Source organism: Sinocyclocheilus rhinocerous, unplaced genomic scaffold, assembly GCF_001515625.1.
Source record: "Sinocyclocheilus rhinocerous isolate Xijiao unplaced genomic scaffold, SAMN03320098_v1.1 scaffold931, whole genome shotgun sequence".
NCBI classification, from domain to species: domain Eukaryota; kingdom Metazoa; phylum Chordata; class Actinopteri; order Cypriniformes; family Cyprinidae; genus Sinocyclocheilus; species Sinocyclocheilus rhinocerous.
The window spans coordinates 41,732-64,320 of NW_015657104.1; the positions used below are offsets into that span (position 1 = coordinate 41,732).

The window sequence follows — 22,589 nt, forward strand, 5'->3', positions numbered from 1 at the left end:
TTATAAATTGCACTGAATGCTCTAAAATATGAGACATCAATGTTTCAGGAGTTTAGGAGACATGCGTATTCGATAACTATTTTATTTCCTATTTGGTTTATGTATTCGCTTTGTTTTTTAAGATTAAAGGGGTCTTATGACGTTGCTAAAAAGAACATTATGTTGTGTATCTGGTGTAATGCAATGTGTTTATGCGGTTTAAGGTTCAAAAAACACATTCTTTTTCACATACTGTACATTATTCTTTCTCTTCTATGCCCCGCCTTTCTGAAACGTGTCGTTCTGAAAAGCGAGGTGTACGCTGATTGGCCAGCTATCCAGTGCGTTGTGATTGGCTGAATACCTCAAGCGTGTGACGGAAATATTACGGCCCTTACCATACTGTGATGCCGTGTCCCAGCACGATGAGACAACACCAATAAAACCCATTACAAACGAGGCATATGACTTATACTGTCTTTTTAAGAGTCGCGTATCGCGCCGCGTAAACATAAAACCATGTCTGCATTTGTGATCGGAGAAACGACAAACAACAAGCGCTACTCTACACTACTCAAAACTCGCGTTTGAATCGTCAGTGGCAAAACAGTGTTTCCTGTCATAACTATGCAAAGATTTGATTTCAAAAACAGTATTACAGCTATTAAACTATTTCTTGTTGTGCTTTTAAATCTGTATTTAACCTCAGAATGGTCTCAAAGTAAAAAGAGGTGAGTGTGTGTGTGTAAAAAAATCGCTACTATTGGATTTAGACAGAGAAAGTGACTATGTAGAATTACATATTAATGAATTTTTTAAGTCCCAAGTAATTCCTCTCTTTCCGCAACCACAGAGAGTGTCTATAGGGGATCTATTATTCAGTCAAATTAATGAAACGAAAGTGCAAGGATCAGGTAGCCTGAGACACAACATCGTGTGTTCTTGTTTAATAAATGTCCCCTGAATCCTTATGGGAATGAGGGAGGTGAAAAGGGTCTCTGAGAGGCCTGTTATCAGTCCGATTCTCATCTCGGCTTTTACACATCCTCTGCGCCTCTGATTCACAATCTTTTTTAAAGTGCACACATTTTGTCGCTCCCCATCCCCGCTTTCATCAGTATCTCCCTCTCCTGTTTGATTGAGACAGTCTTACAGTTTTCCGTGAATATCCTCCGCCACATAGTCTACAACCCCCACCCCTCACACACCGACAGCACAATGCAATTATTGAACCATGGCAGTACCAAGGCCTCATCCTTTAGATTTCATTTGGAGAAAACCAAGGCAAGTTCCCAACGGTCCAACTTGATTCATTTAGGGTTGGAAGATTCACTTTTCAAAGCCCAGTGGAGCTCCTCTTTTGAATTATGGATGCAAACAGGAGGAACTTGTCAACAAATGATAACAACGTTGGACTAATTCCAGCTGCAGATGATCGGAAAAATAGCTAAAGCGAATGTATTACTATTCATTTTGATGTAACTGTGTGTCTGTTGGCTATGTTTTGCCTGACTGGAACAACTATAAAACTGAAAAGATCAATCTCAGCTTACAAAGTTGCAGTTTTTTTGTGGTAAAATGCAGATAGTGCATTAAAGGGGTCATATGATGCTTTTTTAAAGATCATTATTTTGTGTATTTGGTGTAACAGAATATGTTGACATGCTTTAATTGCAAACAGAAAAAAACGTCTGCCCACTGCCTGAGATTATTCATCAACACTCTTATAACTTTCATAGGTATGTAGTGTGTCCTGGCATTTAAAACAGAATAAAATAAAACAGAACAAAAAGCAATTGGAAATTGTTGTTGGTGTTAATTAAGCTAAGGACCTCCAAATATGATGACAAGGCCTTCCTATAATACAAAGGCCGCTATCTGTTTTAAAAAGTAAATAATTGGCTTTTATATTATAATTGTACTAAAACTAAAATACATGATTAAAACGTCTGGGAAATATTTAGTTTGAATTTATTTGATGCTGCATCTTATTTTTCTACCTAACAGTTTAATACTGCATGTATAAACATGAAAATAAAATTTTTAAATTTAATTCAAATTTATTTGTATTTGCATTTCATTCAAATTCATTTGTTTAGCCATTTTTTGCACTTTTTCTATACATGGTGATAGGAGGAAAACTGCCCACAAACTGTATTATAGTAAGTGAATGACCTTAGCTTTATATAGTGTAATGTAACAGCTAAAAACACTTGAAATTACATGAAAGTGAAGACAAAGTGAAACTGGACCATTTTGCATTCAGAAAGCACATTATAAGAAAACTGCTAAGATCTTAGATGGTCTCAGTTCATCTGGAGTGTTAACATACAACTCAACATTCCTGAATCTAATCAAGTATCATCTAGAATATTAATGCTTCCCTGGCTCAGAATATCCTGAAGTTAAGGCATTCCATTTGATCTGTGCTTTGCCTAATTTACGTCCCAGCCAAGGAAAAAAAACAAACAAAAAAAACATTCTAATCCAGGTCACTCATGCTGTATATGCCCAAGTCTTACATTTCAAATATTCATTGCCAAGCATTACTGTCCTCACAGCTCTCGCTCAATTAAGCTTTCATTACTTAATACTGTTCACTCAAGAGAGACACCTTCAGAGAAATCTGCAAATGAAACGATAGATGAATCAGTGCTAAGCCTCTCTCTCCAGTCCCTCCTGCTCTTTAAATGAAGCTGCGTTACAACTGCAGTTCGGTGAACACATTGATTTTACACAGTGGAGGGGATGGGCATTCATTCACTAGGGCGAAGGGGTGGAAAAAAAGATTATTTAATGATTAATTAGGCAAAGACGCAGACTAATGAAAGCAAGGCAAAAAATATAAAAATCCCCAATGTGCAGATTGAAGGGATAGTTCACTCAAAAATGAAACTCTCATGTCGTTTTAAACCAGTATGACTTTCTTTCTTCTGTGGAATACAAAAGAAGAATGTGAAGAATGTTTCAACTGCTTTGTTCATACAATAAAATCAGTGGGGTCCAAAACAACATTGGACTCCACTGGTTTTCATTGTGTGAACAAAAAAATACTACACTAAGTATTTACAAAATACACATTTTACAAAATATCTTCTCTTGTATTCCACAGAGGAAGAAAGTTTAGAAGACACAAAGGTGACTTTTGTGATGATTTTGTGATGACTTTTTTGATTTTCAGATGAACTATCCTAAGTATGTCCCTCAGAGTGTGTGATGCTCCCGGTGTCAGACATTCTACATGAGCTGTGTGAAGTACAGAATCATGTCAGGGTGGTGTTGTACCTGTATCTGGGTCACACTGGTGCTCACAGGGGTCCAAGAGGCGGCGGCCACACAAATCATTGACCCAGGGGCCACTGGCATTCTGCTGGTAGTACAGCAGCACCTGGGCTGGGTTCAGCCAATCAGATGCATCCAACTGGCTGCCCTGAAGCAGAACGAATCTGGAGCCTGAAAGAAAAGAATCAGAGAGGACATCTGTCAAAAGTTACATCAAGTAAATTAGTGAACTCTATTAATGAACGCTGAAATTACCACAGTAACACAAACAGCCAATTTTTGTTGGTGTTCAGAATATGAACCATAAACTGGAAGCTACAAATAGACTCTGTATGTAACTGTGGTACAGAAATGTTTAGATTTATTCACTGATTGGCTAAGAGACTGTTTCAACAGGTTTTCATCTTTTTGTGTGTTTTAAGTGAGTCACTGATTCATTTATTCAACTGATTCGTTAACCAAAACCACTCTAATTGTTCGCTATAAGATTTGTGTGTCAAATTAACAGTACTTAGAGACTCAAGAAAGAGTATTTAAGCAGCATGATTGCTTTTCCCCCACAACTGTTACGCATAAAACTGTTTTGGACTTTTAAAGCAAAGCAAAATCCTTATAGCTGAAATTCTATGCATTATACACATTTTTCAATGCTTTATACTTCATGCACAGCTGTGGATAAGATACAACAGTACAGATAAAACATCTGAACTGAAAGTGTGATGTATTCTGAATTACCCCTCTGAATATTTCAAAACCATGAACGCCAATGGAATGTATTCTGCAAAAATCAAGTTTTATCAGATCTGCTTTGACATCAAGTTTTACCCTGTAATACTGTTAGACAGTTATAGACACATCTTAAATCTGATTTTTCCAATTCAAAAGGCGAACTGTGAATCCTTCAAGTCTCCTCTTTTCAGATTTCTTCCACTTAGACATCTATGTGAATGTTAATCTACCCTAAAGCACCAGACCCAATAGAAAAGAGCTCTGCATGAAAGACAAAATGACAGATGAGCAAAGCCAGTCACAATCCATCATATCGCCCAAACTCTAGAACTGACGGCTGAAATGCCAATGAGCTGAAAGAAAGAGAGAGGAAGAGCAAGAGAAAAGAGGGTAAGAGACAGAGAGAGAGTGGCCTGTAGTCTTGGACTTCAGGTGCAACATTAAAATTCAATAACAAGCTCATTCAACACAAATGCAACTTGGGTCCAAAGCACAAACAGAGGACCCTTGGGGAAAGTGGCTAGTTGTTGTTTACAGATGGGCATACATGTGTGTGTCTGGGAGTGCAGTTCTAGGGAGTAACTAACTAAAAGTAGCACTACTAACTTAACTAAATTTTTCATAGCGTGACAACAGCTCAGTTGTTTTCAAAATAATATTGCTTTTTCCAGTCACTAACTACTTTTTTCCAACAAGGAAAGGGCGTCTGGCAGAGCGTTAGGACCCAGAAGCGGTGAAGCATGATGTCAGATGTAACAAGCAGATATTCTTAACCACTCCTATCCATCCGTGAATCTGCTATGAGCAAAAGGTGGAGTGGAGGTGCACCACAATATAGCCTCGCCCTTTATTCAATATTTCGTTTCACTTGGGTTAAGGCTAGAAGGGATACATATGGCGCTACTGGGCATGTGCAAGAAGAGTACTTTGTACTTTTACTTAAGTACTGTTTTGGCACCAGTACTTTTACTTGTAATTGAGTATTATTTCAGCAATGTAACAGTACTTGTACTTAAGTACAAATTTTCAGTACTCTTTCCACCACTGACAAGTAGCAGTGTAGCTTGACAAAATGCTACATCACAGTTTTCTCATCTCACACACACATCCAAGCAGGCTAAGGAAATAATCAATCAATAGTCTTTTCTCTCATTCAAACTCTCAGTTGAATCAGTCTGTTCGGATTCAGTGATTCATGTACTAATGGTTCAATAATGATTCATTTCAATTCGAGTCCCTGTGCAGTCACTTTTGAAGCAAAATTGTTCATTTAAACTCTAGTTTTAGTTAAAATGTTTTTATGTTTTGTTAGGTTGTTTCTAGTTTTATTTTACCTAAAAAATATGAATTGTAGGGTTAAAGGTTGCTTTTTACATCTCAGCACAGTTTGTAACACATTCTGTTTGGATAAGAAAAATTATTTAGTTTAATTCAAAAGATAGATACACTATTGTTAAAATACATTCATTTTAAAAAGACAGGTCATTTTAATTAAAAAAAGCTTCTGAAAGCTTCTTACACTGCTTAAAGGAGTTCCTATATTAATTTAATGTCGACTAACTTGACTAATAGCCCCAATAATAGAGGAAATGTTTAACATCATTAACAATGTCTCCACAATGGTTTAAAATATATTTCATTATTTTAACAATTCTTATTTGATACATACATTTATAACATAAAAAAAATTAAATATCAGATCAACTTAATGCAGAATTGACTTTGTGTTGATGATCGCAATCACTTCAATGATCAGACAAATTTCCAAGTGCATAATGAAACGCGGATGTGTAGGAAAGTGCTGCGGTGAGTTTTTGTGTCATTCTAATGGTTTAGAGAGAAATAAAACCAAATGTGCCTTTTACTCCGGTGCCCCGTTGCACCCTATAATCTAATATTTTTATATCTACAAATATATTGCCTCCTTCAATTTATTTTTTATAGTAACTTATAGTGAAAGTGGGGCTTTCATAATAACTTGACTATCATCTCAAGTTAGCTAACATGCTAAAGCTAACAGCAACACCAAATGAGTCCAAATGTTTGTCTGAAAATCTTCTGTGTCAAAATTAAAAATAAATGTTAGTCTTTCATTTGAGACTCTTAAAAAATTAATTCACTAGATGCCCAAGTACATAGTGTACAGTGCAAGTACATGGTGTATAGCCTTGTAAATGAACACAACTAGAGACTATGCATTCGCTTCTGATTGTTCTTTGATGCTTTCAGCACACATCTGTTTGGCTTTTCACTAGAGACAGAGCAAGAGTCGGCATGACATTTGCTTTAATACAGTAGAAATTGTGAGGGGTAGACGGGGGGCCGAGGACCCCCGCTGCTCAGGGGCCAGACGGGAAGCAGAGCAGGTGATGAGATTACCGTCTGCTATGAGGTGCTCTGGAACGTGGAGTATGACTCTGACGTTGAGGCTACAGGAGAGGTGAGACGCGCAGACCAGGCCGATCACACAGCTCACCACGCTGATCAAAGTCAGGGTGGTCTTGTTGATAGGGCTCCGTGGGGAACCTAGGGAGAAGAGAGAGAGAAAGCAATAAAAGAGCGATGCTACAAGACTGGAAAGTTCACAATTTTTATGCGTAACTTGGAAAAGCACAAGGGAGGCAGTTAAAAAACAGCCCACATCAGTATTGGTGGTCCATGAAAGGAGCACTGGATCAAACCAGCCAGCCAAACTCTGGGAGCAGTGGCAGCTTTGGCACAAATAGAGCAGCGGAGAGACAACGCTTTACCTTTTGAAGTCTGCTGCTTTTATGCTAAATACTTCAAATGGCAAAATATGAAAAAGAGCTGTTTTTGACCACGTTTTTGTAATATTGGTGTAGTGCTGCCCTGTACATCTGTTACATGTAAAATAAAGGCACAAGACACTGCACTATAACAACACACAAGAAGACATAAACACACCCATTCACAATGTATGAGGACACAATACTGATGATCAGATATTGTCATCTACAGTAGCTCATTAAATTAAATTAAATTAACTGTTCCCTCCTGGTGGAATGACCTGCCCAACTCAATCCGAGCAGCTGAGTCCTTAGCCATCTTCAAGAATCGGCTAAAAACACATCTCTTCCATCTTTATTTGACCCTCTCAATTAACAAAAGAAAAAAAGACCTCTTACACTAGCTTGCTCTATTCTTTTTCTATCTGTTTTCTTTCTTTTTATTTATTATATTATTTTAAAAACTCTTGCTACGTGTACTACGTTAAGCTAACTAAGACTTGTTATAGCACTTGTATATCATTGCTCTTTTGTTGATTTTAATTGCTTCCATTGTCTTCATTTGAAAGTCGCTTTGTTTAAAAGCGTCTGCTAAATGACTAAATGTAAATGTATTAACACAAGTGACGTTTAAAACTCTGTTAATAACGTCTCAGGATAAACATGGACAATAGCATGCAGCAACTGGAAACAGCAATGACATACATATGAAAGGAAATCAGATGATACATACAGTATTTGATGACAAAATCTAAATACAACTGACAAGAACATATTTAAACTGATTATATGCAGCATATGAAAAAGGAGTCACAAAGGAGTTACAAATGACATCCGTGTAGATGCTTAGCATTGCAGCATGTCAACTACAAAAGGAAGAACCCCCGTTTTGTGATATTAAAGCTTAGATGCTTAAGATATCATCATCTTAGATATGGATGTTAACTGAAACCAGAAGGTTGACTTTTGAAGAAATGAAGACACATGATCAAAAGAAAATGGAAAGCATTGATTCAAACATTTGCATGCATCTGCCAGAAATATATACAAATGCCTACAAAAGACTGTGGGCAGATCTTGAAATCTAAAAACTGTTTTATGCTTCTTATGTTATCGAGTATTCATCAGGCATGTATTGATTTATACTATAGGAAGTGGTGCTTTCGCATTTTGTCAGTTTGACTTAGGTGAAACATACTCAAGGACTAATTACAGCAAAACTATTTTAAAATTATTCATTTTAGATATGAATATAATTTGGCTTTTTGTCCCCTGGCCTCCATCCTTTCTGTAAGTATTACCAGATAGCTCCAATTTTTCAACTATGAAGAGATAAATGCCAGTATTTAGTATTTAGGTATAGGGGTTAGAAACATAAGTATGTACAGGTGCATCTCAATAAATTAGAATGTCGTGGAAAAGTTCATTTATTTCAGTAATTCAACTCAAATTGTGAAACTCGTGTATTAAATAAATTCAATGCACACAGACTGAAGTAGTTTAAGTCTTTGGTTCTTTTAATTGTGATGATTTTGGCTCACATTTAACAAAAACCAATAAAATAAAACCAATAAAAAAAACATTTTTAGTGAAATGTTGGCCTTCTGGAAAGTATGTTCATATACTGTACATGTACTCAATACTTGGCAGGGGCTCCTTTTGCTTTAATTACTGCCCCAATTCGGCGTGGCATGGAGGTGATCAGTTTGTGGCACTGCTGAGGTGGTATCTAATTTATTGAGATGCACCTGTATATGTATATATCAATATAGGACTTAAAAGTAATATTATACTTTTATTTTAAATTATTACTACTTATATTATATTATTATAATATAGAGATTTATAAGAGATTTATAAGAATATTTTCTAATAAAAATAATTGCCACAGCAATTACAGATTACTATACCTTCACTTCACTCAAATAAGACAGTTCAAATTAACACCATGTTTTTATTTTTTAACGTAAACGTATGCAAACATGTCTATCATAATCAACAAACTGCTCTCACCCAATCATAAGTTTCCCGCCGCGATCTAGGGAACAAATGCGACAAGCCATGTCTATTATTAACTTAAGTCCAATTAAAGGTGTTGTTGCTACAGCTGATTTGGAGTGTTTTTGACAAGTACATGGTTTAAGCATTTGTTAATTAGAGGGAGAAAGTATTAAAGCAAAGTGATTGTCTGTTAGTTGCCTTTCAAGTGGCAGCTCCTCAAGAGTTTAGGGAGCTTTGCATTCAGTCTGGACTCTTCAGAACACAATGCAGCGCTCCTCAGGGGACAATACAAGAGTTTTAGACAGACTCTAGCCATTAGTGTCTGACAGTACTGTCCAGCCGGTTTGTCACGCACTCTCTTAGCACTTAACATACACACATTTACCGTGCTTAATGCTGAATAGTGGTCTACAGACGAAGCTGCTAAGCTTAAGGTGCTTAAATACTTGTAAGCTTGCATTTAGTCATCATTCATTTCAGAGAAGGTCCATGGAGTCTACAAAGAGGCTCTGAAGAATTCTCTTAGCAAACTCAAAAATTGCTCAGGGACCCTCAGTCCAATTTGGAGGACAGTAAAAAAAAAAAGTTAAGCATTTATGCTTTCCTGTAAATTGTTTTAACACAGTGTTCAACTGCAATGGCAAATCTCACACGTAACGACATGCCTCAATCGGTGAGATAGTTGTAAGGCAAGCCGCTTCACAACTAACACTTTGCTCGGTTTCTGAACAAAGTGTGGTAAAAAAAAAAAAAAAGATAAAAAAAGTTAAGCATTTATGCTTTCCTGTAAGCTGTTTTAACACAGTGTTCAACTGCAATGGCAAATCTCACACGTAACGACATGCCTCAATCGGTGAGATAGTTGTAAGGCAAGCCGCTTCACAACTAACACTTTGCTCGGTTTCTGAACAAAGTGTGACATGAACACCAAATGGCCACAATCAGGTGGTGCAGGTTGAAACCATGCGATGGTGTGGAAGTCCTCCTTACCCCCGGAGCCCCACACGGTGTTGACGTTACCGTTTCTCATACCTCGACTGCGACGGCGGCTGCGGTTTGGGTCGGTGTAGAAGGTCAGCTGCGGCTCACTGTCCGCCTCTGTCCCAGAGTCCCCGTCCGGGTTCAGGAAAGTTGAACCCGCTGTAGAATTCACACAAAAACCATCCATCAACTAATTAATCAAACCAAACCGAAAATGTGTAAAGTTGTGCAAATGTGCCCAGTGTAAAGTTTTTAGACAAACCTTCAAGTTATTCTGCATGTAAAATAACCTTAAACAATGTAGACCGAAATTATGCAGATCCCAAAAAGAAAAACCATCAACATTAATTATTGACTGACTATACAATTAAATATTAGACTATTTCAAAGTCAGTTTAAAAGACATAAAAGACATACAAGAATATTTCCAAACACAATGTCATTCTGAGGTTTTGAAATTAAACAAATGTGACAGCATGACAATTGATTTGTGTGTGTGTGTGTGTGTAATTGTCAATCCCTTTGTTTACTTATCTAGAATTATTGATTAATACAGCAAGTAATTATAAAGAGCTACAAACCACAAACAACAGATTCATTAGAAATATCAAACTGGAAAGCAATTTGATTCTTATAATGAGGGAAAATCTTACAGATAATGCAGCAAAACCACAGCAAAAATGTGTGCTATTTAAGTTAGAATTGTTAAGGCACTATACACTATTGTTCAAAATTGAAAATTTGGGGGACAGTAAGAAGTTTTTTTTTTTTTCAAAAAAGTCACTTATGCTTACCAAAAATGTTATATTTATTTATTAATTGTATTATTATTATTATTATTTTGGATTAAAAACACACTTTTAAAAATCCTTGCTAAATAAAATTAGTACTTTCTTGAAAGAAAAAAAAAATCAACCAAATTTTGAACAGTAGTGCATGTAAAGAAATGTTAGATATCAATCAAAATGTGTTTATATACAAAAATGTGAATGAAATGATGCAATGAATGACATACAATGATAATTCAAAATACAACAGGGGAAAATATTTACATATTATAAATATAATACTGTTTTGACACAAAACGCTTATACTATAATAAGGTTTACAAAGCACTAAAATAAAAGATATATAAAACACATTAGAAACTGTATAATTGCAAACATACATCTCACATAGCACACACCAATGTGACATACAGAGAATAAGCCACAGTAATTGTCATTCTGCGAGATGCGCTTCTCCTCTCAGAAGAGTATTGGGTAAATATAAGTAATGAACAGGAGGTAAGGAGTGTGACTGAGATAAGAGATGCATGCTTCCTTGGGCTCTTTTCTTGCCGTACACAAAAGACACAATTTACGCATCAGAGCTAAACAAACGCTTTCATTATGCAGCGCGTGAGGAAGAGATGCATGAGCGCACTGACCCGTGGATTAGACCGACTCGCGATGATGAGAAATTATGTTTGAGTTACTCCGTATTCACACAACAGTGTGGCTATCCATTAAAAACATCTTCTCTGGTGCAGAAGAGAATCAAACAATTATCATTTATAGATGAGCCATCTGTATGGAATGAACCAAACGATGCTTTTTTTTTTTACAATATCATTTCATACCGCCATAAACAACGCATGAAATATTCAAAGCTGTGATGCAAACAAGACACAGGCGGGTCACAAGAACAGCAGAAGTTGTTTGGCCCTACAATGAAATCACAAGTCTTAAAAGAGCACGGCTCTGAAAGTAATTATTATTATTTTAGCACATCACCGCATTACAGTGATATTGAATAACAAATCAAATTATTCATAAATGAAAGTGTAAAGATGGATGAAAAAAGTAACAAAAACTATGTGAAAAACTTCTACGCTGTCAAAATGATTTTACAGTAAACATTTTGGAAAGATTCACTAGGAATGACTAATTATGGGGTTTATTTGTATGCGCTGTCTGCATTGTTTCTGCAACCCTATTTAGAAAAAGAATTATGAAAATAAGGTAACATTATGCTTATATAATTGAATTTTTTTTTTTAATGGATAACTGTTACCATGACCAAAATAAGAGACGTGTTTGCACTAAAGGAACATACACTGGTGGTCACCAAGAGATAAAAAATACAGTAAAAACAACAATATTGTTAAATATTATTACAGTCTAAAATAACTGTTTTCTATTTTAACATATTTTAAAATTTTATTTATTCCTATGATGGCAAAGCTGAATTTTCAGCATTATTACTCCAGTCTTCAGTCACATGATCCTCCAGAAATCATTCTAATATGCTGATTTACTGCTACAGTAACATTCTTATTAATGTTGAAAATAATGTATTAATGCTGTCTTAATGTTGAAAACAGTTGTAATACCTTTTTTAAGATTCTTTGATTAATATAAAGTTCAAAAGAACCACATTTATTTGAAATAGAAATCTTTTAACATTATAAATCTCTTTACTATCACTTTTGACCAATTTAATGCCGCTTTGCTGAATAAAAATCTTTCTTTCTTTCTTTCTTGTGAAATCTCTTTTTTGTTTGTTTATTTTTTACTATCTTTTTTTTACCCCAAAACTTTTAAATACTAGAATTGCACTGTTTCCACAAGAATCTAAAGCAACACAACTGTTTTCAATCTTCATTATTCCGAAATTTGACTGCCAAATGTACATATATTTATATTTAAATGCATTTAGTGCCTGGTTAAACTGAAAGCTGGATTAATAGACCGCAGGCTTTTGTGCTTAAATACCATGCAACAGTTTAGTGAATTTGACCCTTTTGTTTCAAAATGCCTTAAGAGCACAACAGTAAAAATGTCTCAGCTTGATTATATAATGAAAATCTAACAAAAAGCTGATGAAACACCTGGCATTTAAGACTTCAAACGCTAACAACCATTTCGAAATGATACACGCTGGCACGCCAATGCCTCTTTTTGTCTTCGTAACAAATGAGAACAAAAGAAGCACCTTCAAAGGAATTAGCCGTAAACCTCACAGAGCAGGTGAGGATTGTGCGCTAACCTCCACAATTAGGCAGGGGCCAAAGGTGCAAAGCTCCATGGAGGGGAATAAAAGATGAGCTTGTTTAAATATTCAGCACGGAGCACCAACAGCTTCTCGGCATGCAGTACAGGTGCACATGCCTCCTACAACAAAAAAGTTATTTTGTACAGCCAATCAGGGTGGTAGAACTCAATCATTTGCAAGGTCTCGGAATCACAGTGTCACCAGAATGATCTCAAAACGAGGAAAGGTGAAGTACGAACACCTATGCTGATACCGTTGACCTAAAGAAACGTCAAATGCCGAGAGCAACAGTTTTAATTTGTCTAATGAAAAATGAGGGGTATAAATAGATGAGGTGACAGAGGCAGGTGTGACTGAGGAGAAAGAAAAAAAAAAAGAAGTACTTGAGAGAATCTGTGCACTCACACACATTCTCCTCCGGCGACGTGAACGGGTGTCTAAACATAGCCTTTAGCAGCTTTCGTGTTCGCAGATTGCTCTGAGAGCTCACTCATGAACAGTGATACAAGGTTCATTAGAGAAAAGACAGACAAGAGGAACCTTCTCAAAGGGAACAGACATTTTTTCATAAATCAGAGAAATAGTAAAAAAAAATTAAAATAAATACAAACAGGGCAATATCAGTATGAATATGAAAAGCTATGGAAATCTGGAGTTGCTATTTTGGAGTTGTCAGAAAGAGCTTTAAGAGGCCAGTAACCCAAAGTCAGACTCAAACCCTTATAGAAACAAAATCATGCATGGTGGATTTAGTGGGTTGGCAATACACAATCCGCCTACATAAATAACGATTATTTAGAAGATTATTTCTTGGCACTGTTAAAAGAAATCAGCAGTTCTCAGATAACAATACTGTAACTATTACTTAAAGAGCAACTATACACAGACGCAGACAGTATGCTTTTGTGTTGTGTTGACAGATATGCCATTCTTGATTTTTGAAGGAAATTAATATTTTTAATCATCAAGGATGCATTAAATTGATAAACAGTGAGAGTAGAGACATTTATAATGTTACAAAAGTTTCTAGCTCAAATAAATGTTGTTCTTTTGAACATTCTATTCATTGAAGAATCCTGAAAAAAGGCATCACAGTTTCTACAAAAATATTGGTAACACTTTATTTTAAGGACCCAATTTTAGCTATTAATTAGTTGCTTATTAGCATGCATTTTACTAGCATATTGGCTGTTTATTAGTACTTATAAAGCACATATTAATGCCTTATTCTGCATGACCGTATTTTAGATCCCTTATTCCACCCTATACCTAAACTTAACAACTACCTTATTAATTATTAATAAGCAGCAAATTAGGAGTTTGTTCAGGGAAAACTCTTAGTTAATAGTGAATATGTGTTCCCTATTCTAAAGTGTTACCAAAAATGTATATCCCCTATCCTTATGCTCCACGCCACTGCTCCTGTCAACAGCAGGGATTCTTTTGTAATTTTGTCTAGCTCAACCAGACAGAGAAAGGTGGGCAGATTTAGGTGGGCAGACAGGTGGGCAGATTTAGTGTAAATAGCCCCTGCCAACATGGCGTCAATAGACATTCTGTGTAATGAACAGATCATTTGTCACATTTGTGTAATATAAATAAAAATAGTTGTGATTTGTCTGCAGCTAAAAAATCTAACTAATTCAAACTATTTTTTTCCTGTGATAACATAACTGAATACTCACAGAGCTTTTCTGCAGTTGATCACAGCTGGTATCAGTCTTCTTCAAACCCTTATAGAAACAAAATCATGCATGGTGGATTTAGTGGGTTGGCAATACACAATCCGCCTACATAAATAACGATTATTTAGAAGATTATTTCTTGGCACTGTTAAAAGAAATCAGCAGTTCTCAGATAACAATACTGTAACTATTACTTAAAGAGCAACTATACACAGACGCAGACAGTATGCTTTTGTGTTGTGTTGACAGATATGCCATTCTTGATTTTTGAAGGAAATTAATATTTTTAATCATCAAGGATGCATTAAATTGATAAACAGTGAGAGTAGAGACATTTATAATGTTACAAAAGTTTCTAGCTCAAATAAATGTTGTTCTTTTGAACATTCTATTCATTGAAGAATCCTGAAAAAAGGCATCACAGTTTCTACAAAAATATTGGTAACACTTTATTTTAAGGACCCAATTTTAGCTATTAATTAGTTGCTTATTAGCATGCATTTTACTAGCATATTGGCTGTTTATTAGTACTTATAAAGCACATATTAATGCCTTATTCTGCATGACCGTATTTTAGATCCCTTATTCCACCCTATACCTAAACTTAACAACTACCTTATTAATTATTAATAAGCAGCAAATTAGGAGTTTGTTCAGGGAAAACTCTTAGTTAATAGTGAATATGTGTTCCCTGTTCTAAAGTGTTACCAAAATAGGATATACAAACTACAAATATATATATTTTTTAAAATGAGCACCAAATCAGCATGTTAGAATGATTTTCTGAAAATTAAGCTTTGCCATTACAGGAATAAATTACATTTTAAAATATATATAAATAGAAAATTAAATTATTTTAAATTGTAATAATATTGCACAATATTTCAGCATTTTTGGTCAAATAAATGCAGCCTGGGTGAGCATAAAATGTACTGTGCCATGAGTACTTTATTATGTAGGCTGTGAAAGTGTCCTATAATGAGAGAGAAAAATCTGAGATAAAGTGAGTAGCATTCGACTGATCGCGTGATCTCACACACTCTAAGACTAACGGCTTTTATTAGATAGGACTGAAGTCTTCATGGGAGTGCAAATTTTAAAACAAAAATGTTTCTATTCATTTCTGTAAAGCTTTTTAATGAGGCAAGAATTCCTGAGTGCACCTTTACATTTTTATATTCATATGTAGTGAATGCTCAATCCAAGTGCATTTGGGTATTAAAAAAGGCTGGTCTGAAGGTCAGAGAGAGGCCGTATACATCTGCTGGACTGAGGTAATGAAGCATTAAAGCATGAGCAGAGAGTCAAATATTTGCCCAGCTAGGAAATCAGATTCTTACTCAAGGAAAACACTTCACTGGACATCTGCTAATAGTGCTCAAAGTAAATCTAAGAGAAAGGAATTTGTCTTTTATAGTAGATATCTATAGGCATGTTTCCCTAAAAACCACCACCAACAACCAATATCAAAAGCACACCACAAAAGCATATGAACACCTCATCAAATCATAGTTTCTGGTGGCCTGATCAAACCAGCAATGGGATAGCAAAGAGAGTGGAAGACAAATATTTGTGTGTGGTTATGATTACAGAGATAGACGTGGTTGGAATGAGATCTGTGTGGATGGAAGGGGATATTCAGCGGGGGTGTAATGGCTCAGATTTCTCACGGTTCGGTCTTTATTATGGTTCGGTGGTCACAGTTTCTGTGCAGTTCGATTAATGCCAATAAAAAGAAAAATGAATTTAAAAAAATTAAATTAATACTTTTGTTCAGCAAGAATGCATTAAATTGCAAAAGTGACAGTACAGACATTTATGTTACAAAAAAAAAAATCTATTTCAAATAAATGCTGCGTGCTGTGTTAGCTTTGTATTCATCAAAGATTCCTGAAAAATGATCACAGTTTTCACAAAAAAATATAAGCAGCACAACTGTTTTAACTGTTTTATTTCTAAATGTTTCTTGAGCACCAAATCAGCATATTAGAATGATTTCTGAAGGATCATGTGACACTGAAGACTGGAGTAATGACTGCTGAAAAATCAGCTTTGTCTTCATTGGAATCAAGTACTTTTTAAAATGTATTAAAATAGAATATAGTTATTTTCAATTGTGATACTATATCACAATATAACAGAATTTGGTTTATTGGTGCATTTTGATTGTTTTTACTGTATTTTTACAAAAATGGTAGTGTAATTGCAGTAAAGATTGCTGCAATTATGTGTAATATAAGTGACTTGAATAGTATATAGGCTAAGCTAGCAGGCTAATCAGCTAGTTTAGTACACTAAAATTAAAGACATGACATAAAACAACAAAACAACAATATACCGAACCGTGGATGGCAAACCGGTTACAGGAACAGTTTCACCCCTGATATCCAGACTCACCATGCGTTTTGCTGGACAGACGCTTGCGCTGGTTGGTGGAGGTGTTGTGTGGGAGGAGCGTGTTTTGCTGGTGGTTGCTGTTGACAGGACTGGTAGCTATGATGTTATCCTTGTACTTGCTCATTAGGGACAGCTTTGTACTATCGTTCCCTGATGGAAAAAGGTTACAATTAGGGATGAAGAGAGGCAGACAGATGAGTGCCAAATAACAGTCTACCAAGGGCATGTGGAGACACTTTATGTAAATGCGTGTCATTCAGAAGGACAACACTAAGTGGTCTATGTGAAGTATTTTCAGGGTTATGTTACAGTGAAGCAACTAAGAGCCTTCACAGCCCAGCGATTCAGGATATGACATTCCGTCATTCACCATTATGCAATATCGCCATCCCCTGTAGTTTGTATGCCCCTTCATAATGAGTAAATTGCACAACAAAGACAACTGGCACTGCAGGGTTTTTATTGTATTAGGCAAATTACTGTGACAGAATTAAATCTCTCCTCTCCTGCAAAGCTTTTTCGGGGTATTTTTTAATGGGCTACTCTTCAAGGCAAAAATCAGCATCCTTTCACATCTGATAAGGGGCAGCCATTCCAAATTCTGTATGTCCAATATACACAGCCAATCTGGCACAGACTCAGGTCTGGTCATGTGACTTGCCTATATTCTTGACTATAGCAGAGTTTAAATGGGTGCCATGAGTGCCGTGAACCCACGCCAAATAAGCAGTTTTGCTTAGCAGGAATATATAGCATTATTACTTTGATATTATTCTGGGAAAAATCTATTCTATATCTTCTATTTCTGAAGGGTTTTTATTTTTTTTGTAGCTATTATTTTATATTATTAATATTTAAATTAAATGTAGAAAGAACTTCAACATTCTTTGATAATGTGCATTCACTTATGCATTCAAGGCCTGGTTGCCAAGTTGTTTATATATCTCTGAAATTAGGCACTAAATCAAAACACTGAATTAGAAGTGTGAATTAATTTAGTGAATGATTAAAGCATGCTATTAAAATTATTAAGGTTACTGTCTGAGGTTTTTTTGACAATTTTATAGCCCAAATATTGTTGGGCATGTTAAAAGGGTATGTCGCTCAAAAAATAAAATTATATAATTTACTCCCTCTCATGTCATTCCAAAGTTGTATGACTTTCTTACTTCCATACAACATAAAAGGAGGCACTTTGCTGGTCTTTGCTGGTTGCTCTTTTACATGCAATTACAACAAATGGACAATGAAGCATGTACATTTAGAGGATGTAAAAGCACCATAAGAATTATTATGAAAGTGGTTTATATGACTTGTGTGATATATTCCAAGTCTTCTGAAGGCATAGCTTTGTGTGAGAAAAAGCTTGAAACATAATTTTCAATGATGTAATTAAAAATCATGACATCCAACCTCTCTTTGGCACATCCATGAGATATTTTCAATGAATCAGTTGATCCAGTTTACTAAGCCATGAATGCTTGTGTGAATGATTTGTTAAAGCATATAAAGACTACCTAATGAATTCATTTTTTTTAAACTAGTGCAGTCAAACGATTAATCGCGATTAATCACATCCAAAATAAAAGTTTTTTTTACATAATATATGTGTGTACTGTGTAAATTTATTATGTATATATAAATACACACACATGCATGTGTATATTTAAGAAAAATATGTTATGTTTATATATTAAATATATTTATATATGATATAATTTATATGAATATAAATGTATACACGTAAATACATGTAAATATTTTCAAAATATATGCTGTATGTGTGTGTCTTTATATATACATAATAAATATACACAGTATATGCACTAGATGGACATCTTTGACCATTGCGCCTCGCAGCTTTTTGTCGCGCTTCTCCATTCATCAGGGCTGCGACTCTGCAGTTGGATACTATTATGCGCGTCTCGTGTTTATAAGAGCAAAACATTCTGATTGGCTAATAATGTTAGTTTGGTTGAGAGTGAAAGCTGTGCTCCTCTCATACCACTGGTAGGTGAACTCATGGACTCGAAAGTGATATCAACAAGTTTTTTTTAAATGTAGGGTTATTTTTTTTCCGCAGCCAAATGCTGCACGCCGGAGATGCCGGAGAACTTTAAGCCCTGTTTTATTCAGCAAGAGACAGTAAAGACATGCATAATGTTACAAAAGATTTCTATTTCAAATAAGTGCTGTTCTTTTGAACTTTCTATTCATCAAAGAATTCTAAAAAAGCATAGAATGACTTCTGAAGGATCATGTGACGCTGAAGACTGGAGCAACAGCTGCTGAAAATCCAGCTTTTCCTTTACAGAAATAAATATAATAATTAAAATAATAATTAATATTATTATACAATTCTTATACAAATATAATATATTTATATATATTATATTTATATGTTTTCTATACTAAAATAGAAATTATTTATTTTAAATTATAATAATATTTTACAATATTACTGCTTTTACTGTATTTTTGACCAAATAAAGACTTGGTGAGCAGAAGAGACTTCTTTCAAAAATATTAAAAAAAATAAAAATAATAAATCCTACCAACCCCAAACTTTCGAACTTAGATGTGCCATCTAAGAAATGGTCACTCAGTGAATCTGAATAAATCACTGGTGAAGATTTAAAAGACTCGATTTACTGGGATGAATCAAAATCCACTACTTAACAGCTTCATTCAATGAAATTGAATTGAAAACAACGGCCTGTGCACATTCACAGATTTGGAACAACATTAGGGTGAGTAAATACATTTTAGTTTAGTTTAGTTTAGTTTAGTTTAATGAACTATCCATTTGAGTTTTTCAAAGATCTTTACATTCATGCAGTGCAGTGTGCTGTGGGCTCACATACCTGGAGTGAGATCCATGCCAGCTTTGTCATTGCACCCTTGAAGTGAGTCGAGCGTACGTGTCACCTGACTGGTGAAGTCCTCACCGCCATTCATGCACTCCCGCTGCAGGTGGTGGCGTAGGTCTGTAATGTCATACTCGTACCCATCCAAGATCGGAGTCTCACGGATGCTGAGGGTGCCACTCAAATTGTGACCCTGCCCGCGTGAATTTCTCAAACTTTCCCGGGCCTGTCCACCCATCAGCACAGAGGGGATGTAGTGAATCTCATTGGCTGCTTCAGCACTAGCGCTCTTTTGTGGCTGAGGCACACGGCGACGTTTACACCAGCGTCTACGAGTGTACAGGATCAACACCAAGCACAGGATGGACAACAGAAGAGCAATCATACCACCCTACAGAGACAGAGAAAATAGGAGGGAGGATGGAAAATTTAGAGGCAAATTTATAGAGAGAATAATAAGATACTCCACTGCAATTCAAGAGAAACCAGAGGACTGAAGAACCAGATTGAAGAAGAACATTGTGCATTTGCCCAGATTACTCCATCCACAAATAAATACTACTCAAATTATTCCCTCCAAAATCATATATGAGGATTCATAATGTGTGTCAATCTGATTCAGGTATAGAGTGCTGCAGGGCTGATGAATTTTTTTAGGCTAAAACCCAGAAATGAGTTCACATTTTCGCACTTCCAATTCCATCGTCCTGTAGTCCATGGGTTTTTTGAATAGTTAAATGCCTGGTTGTTAGGTCTCTCTTTCTTGTTTTATTCTATGACATTAAATACATCAATAATACCCCTTTTTGTTTTTTAAAGCTTTTACTTGAAAAAGGCAGCTGCTAACAAGTGGCTAAATGGTACTACAGAGGTTGTCAGTGTCAATAAACATCATCACACTGAACAGGTAAACTCATCTACTCACTAGTCCACTTTTACAGCCTCATTGTGTTTATAATCATGTTCTTTAAAACTATTCTAACTCAAACTTTTAGGGAAATTTATTTAAAAAAATTTTGGAAGCATAGTGATTGTGACAATGAAGTCATGCAACCGTGGTGCAGTGGTGTAAAGTATTTGAGAAAATGTATTTAGTTACTGTACTTAAGCATCTTTTTGGCTACTTTGTAGTTTTACTGAGTATATATATTTCCAAAATATATTAGCAACATTTACTCTCTACTTGACTACATTTTTGAATAAGTATATAAAGTACGCTTTACTCCACTACATTTGTGATGACTAATGAAATTACTCGTTACATTTCACATGGCACCTAACTTTCTCTACAGCAGTTTATTTCTGCTACTAAAGAAGCAATATCACCATCTACAGGACGTCTTGCCCTTACTCACCTAAACTTGTCAACAAGGCTACTTTACTCAAAGTAGCAGGTATGTGACTCGCAGGTTTTTCATATATGAGATGAGGACATGGCTGAGACCTTTTTGAAGGATATTGGTTTTCTTTATTTTGTAGGCTTATGTTGGTTTATTGAGCCTATATTCAGTACGAGTAAAATACTTAAGTACTGTTAAAATCAGATACTCTAAGACTTTTACTCCAGTTGTATTGGAATTGGTGGCTTGTAACTTGTAATGCAATCATTTTTGTTGTAATGTATCTGTACTTTTACTCAAGTATGGTTTTCAGGTACTCTTTACACCTCTGCCGTTGAATAATTTATTTATAGCCTAACTATTGTTCCTTTCAGTCGGGTCACTCTCTACGTCACGTCGGATGACTGACGAATTGGGATCTCGCTGGGAGAGACCAATCTACTTCGAGTGTAACTAAACGAGCCAATGCACACTGGCATGCAATTATTGCATCCAGCTGCCGCTGATCACAGCGCGAGTATAAGTAGGCAGCTGGTGCAGCGCATATTCAGCTTTTCGCTTCGGAGCCGAGCGATTGTTTTGTTCTGCTCCTGACTACTGCTTCAGAGAAACTCAACGAGTTCAGCACACTCTAGGAAGCTCTGGTGCTGGCGGTACGGTGCTTCAGCGGCGGTGGTTCTTCCCGTGTCGAGTGGGTAGCACACATCAGGCTGCACTATCCCCTGTTTGTGTTGCAGGCGGCCATCTCCCCTGTGCACTTCAGCACACTAAAAGAGCAAATTCTAAAAGAGCATTCACGGGTGGACGTCTTTTTAAAGATGCCTTTCCACCCGTGCATTTCTGGATGCTGCCTCACATGTCTGGGCATTAAACACGCTGAGGTGGCGTTCGCGGATGAGTCATGTTCCCATTGTGGGAATCTAGGCCGTTTTCAGCAGCCTAGATCTAGGGCTCCCCGTGACGTCCACTTCTGGCAGTAGCCGGACTGGTCTTACGGTGACGGTGAGGAATTCCCCTCCGAGGGCTCCTCCTTCCACCAGCACTTCGCAGCCAGTGGAGCCACCGAAAGAACAGGCTGGACCCTCTTGTGGGGTACCACTTGTATCCTTTGGTGCTCCTCCCGACGATCGGATGTCGTTCGCTGCATCGGAGGGTGAGCCAGACCTTTCTGGAGATGATGATCCGGCAGCGCTGCCACCTTCTGGGCGGCCAGCAATGCCGGATATGGATACGGAAATGGTGCTATGCTTGACCGGGCCGCCGAGAGGATTGGGCTTGAGTGAAAACCTCCACCGCGTCCGGAACCCTCGAGGCTGGATGTTTCTCGGGGTGGCTCGCGCTGGTTCTCAGGGCCCCATCCCAGTGCCTTTCTTCCCAGAGGTGCATGATGAGCTCACTGGGTCGTGGACGGCACCTTTCACTGCCAGAAACCGCCCCAGTGGCTCGTCCTCCCTCACCACCCTCGACGGTGGGGCAGCGCGGGGGTATACGGAGATCCTGCCGGTGGAGCGGTCGGTTGCGATGCAATTGTGTCCAAATACTGCT

At 36.6% G+C, this 22,589-nt stretch overlaps 1 protein-coding gene across 2 annotated transcripts in view; it reads right to left on the reverse strand.

Annotated features, from left to right (window-relative positions):
- LOC107720847 (astrotactin-1-like) overlaps positions 1-22,589 on the reverse strand; it is a 126,172-nt gene that overhangs the window by 36,314 nt on the left and 67,269 nt on the right. Inside the window, exons 3-7 of one of the 2 annotated variants that reach the window (XM_016528679.1) lie at positions 19,702-20,095; positions 16,838-16,987; positions 9,771-9,878; positions 6,370-6,516; positions 3,265-3,432 (exon numbers count right to left, since the gene is read on the reverse strand). In XM_016528679.1, the coding sequence (XP_016384165.1) occupies positions 3,265-3,432; positions 6,370-6,516; positions 9,771-9,878; positions 16,838-16,987; positions 19,702-20,095 (967 nt within the window). Of the gene's footprint in view, positions 1-3,264; positions 3,433-6,369; positions 6,517-9,728; positions 9,879-16,837; positions 16,988-19,701; positions 20,096-22,589 lie in introns of both variants that reach the window. The other variant, XM_016528678.1, reaches the window with a different exon arrangement.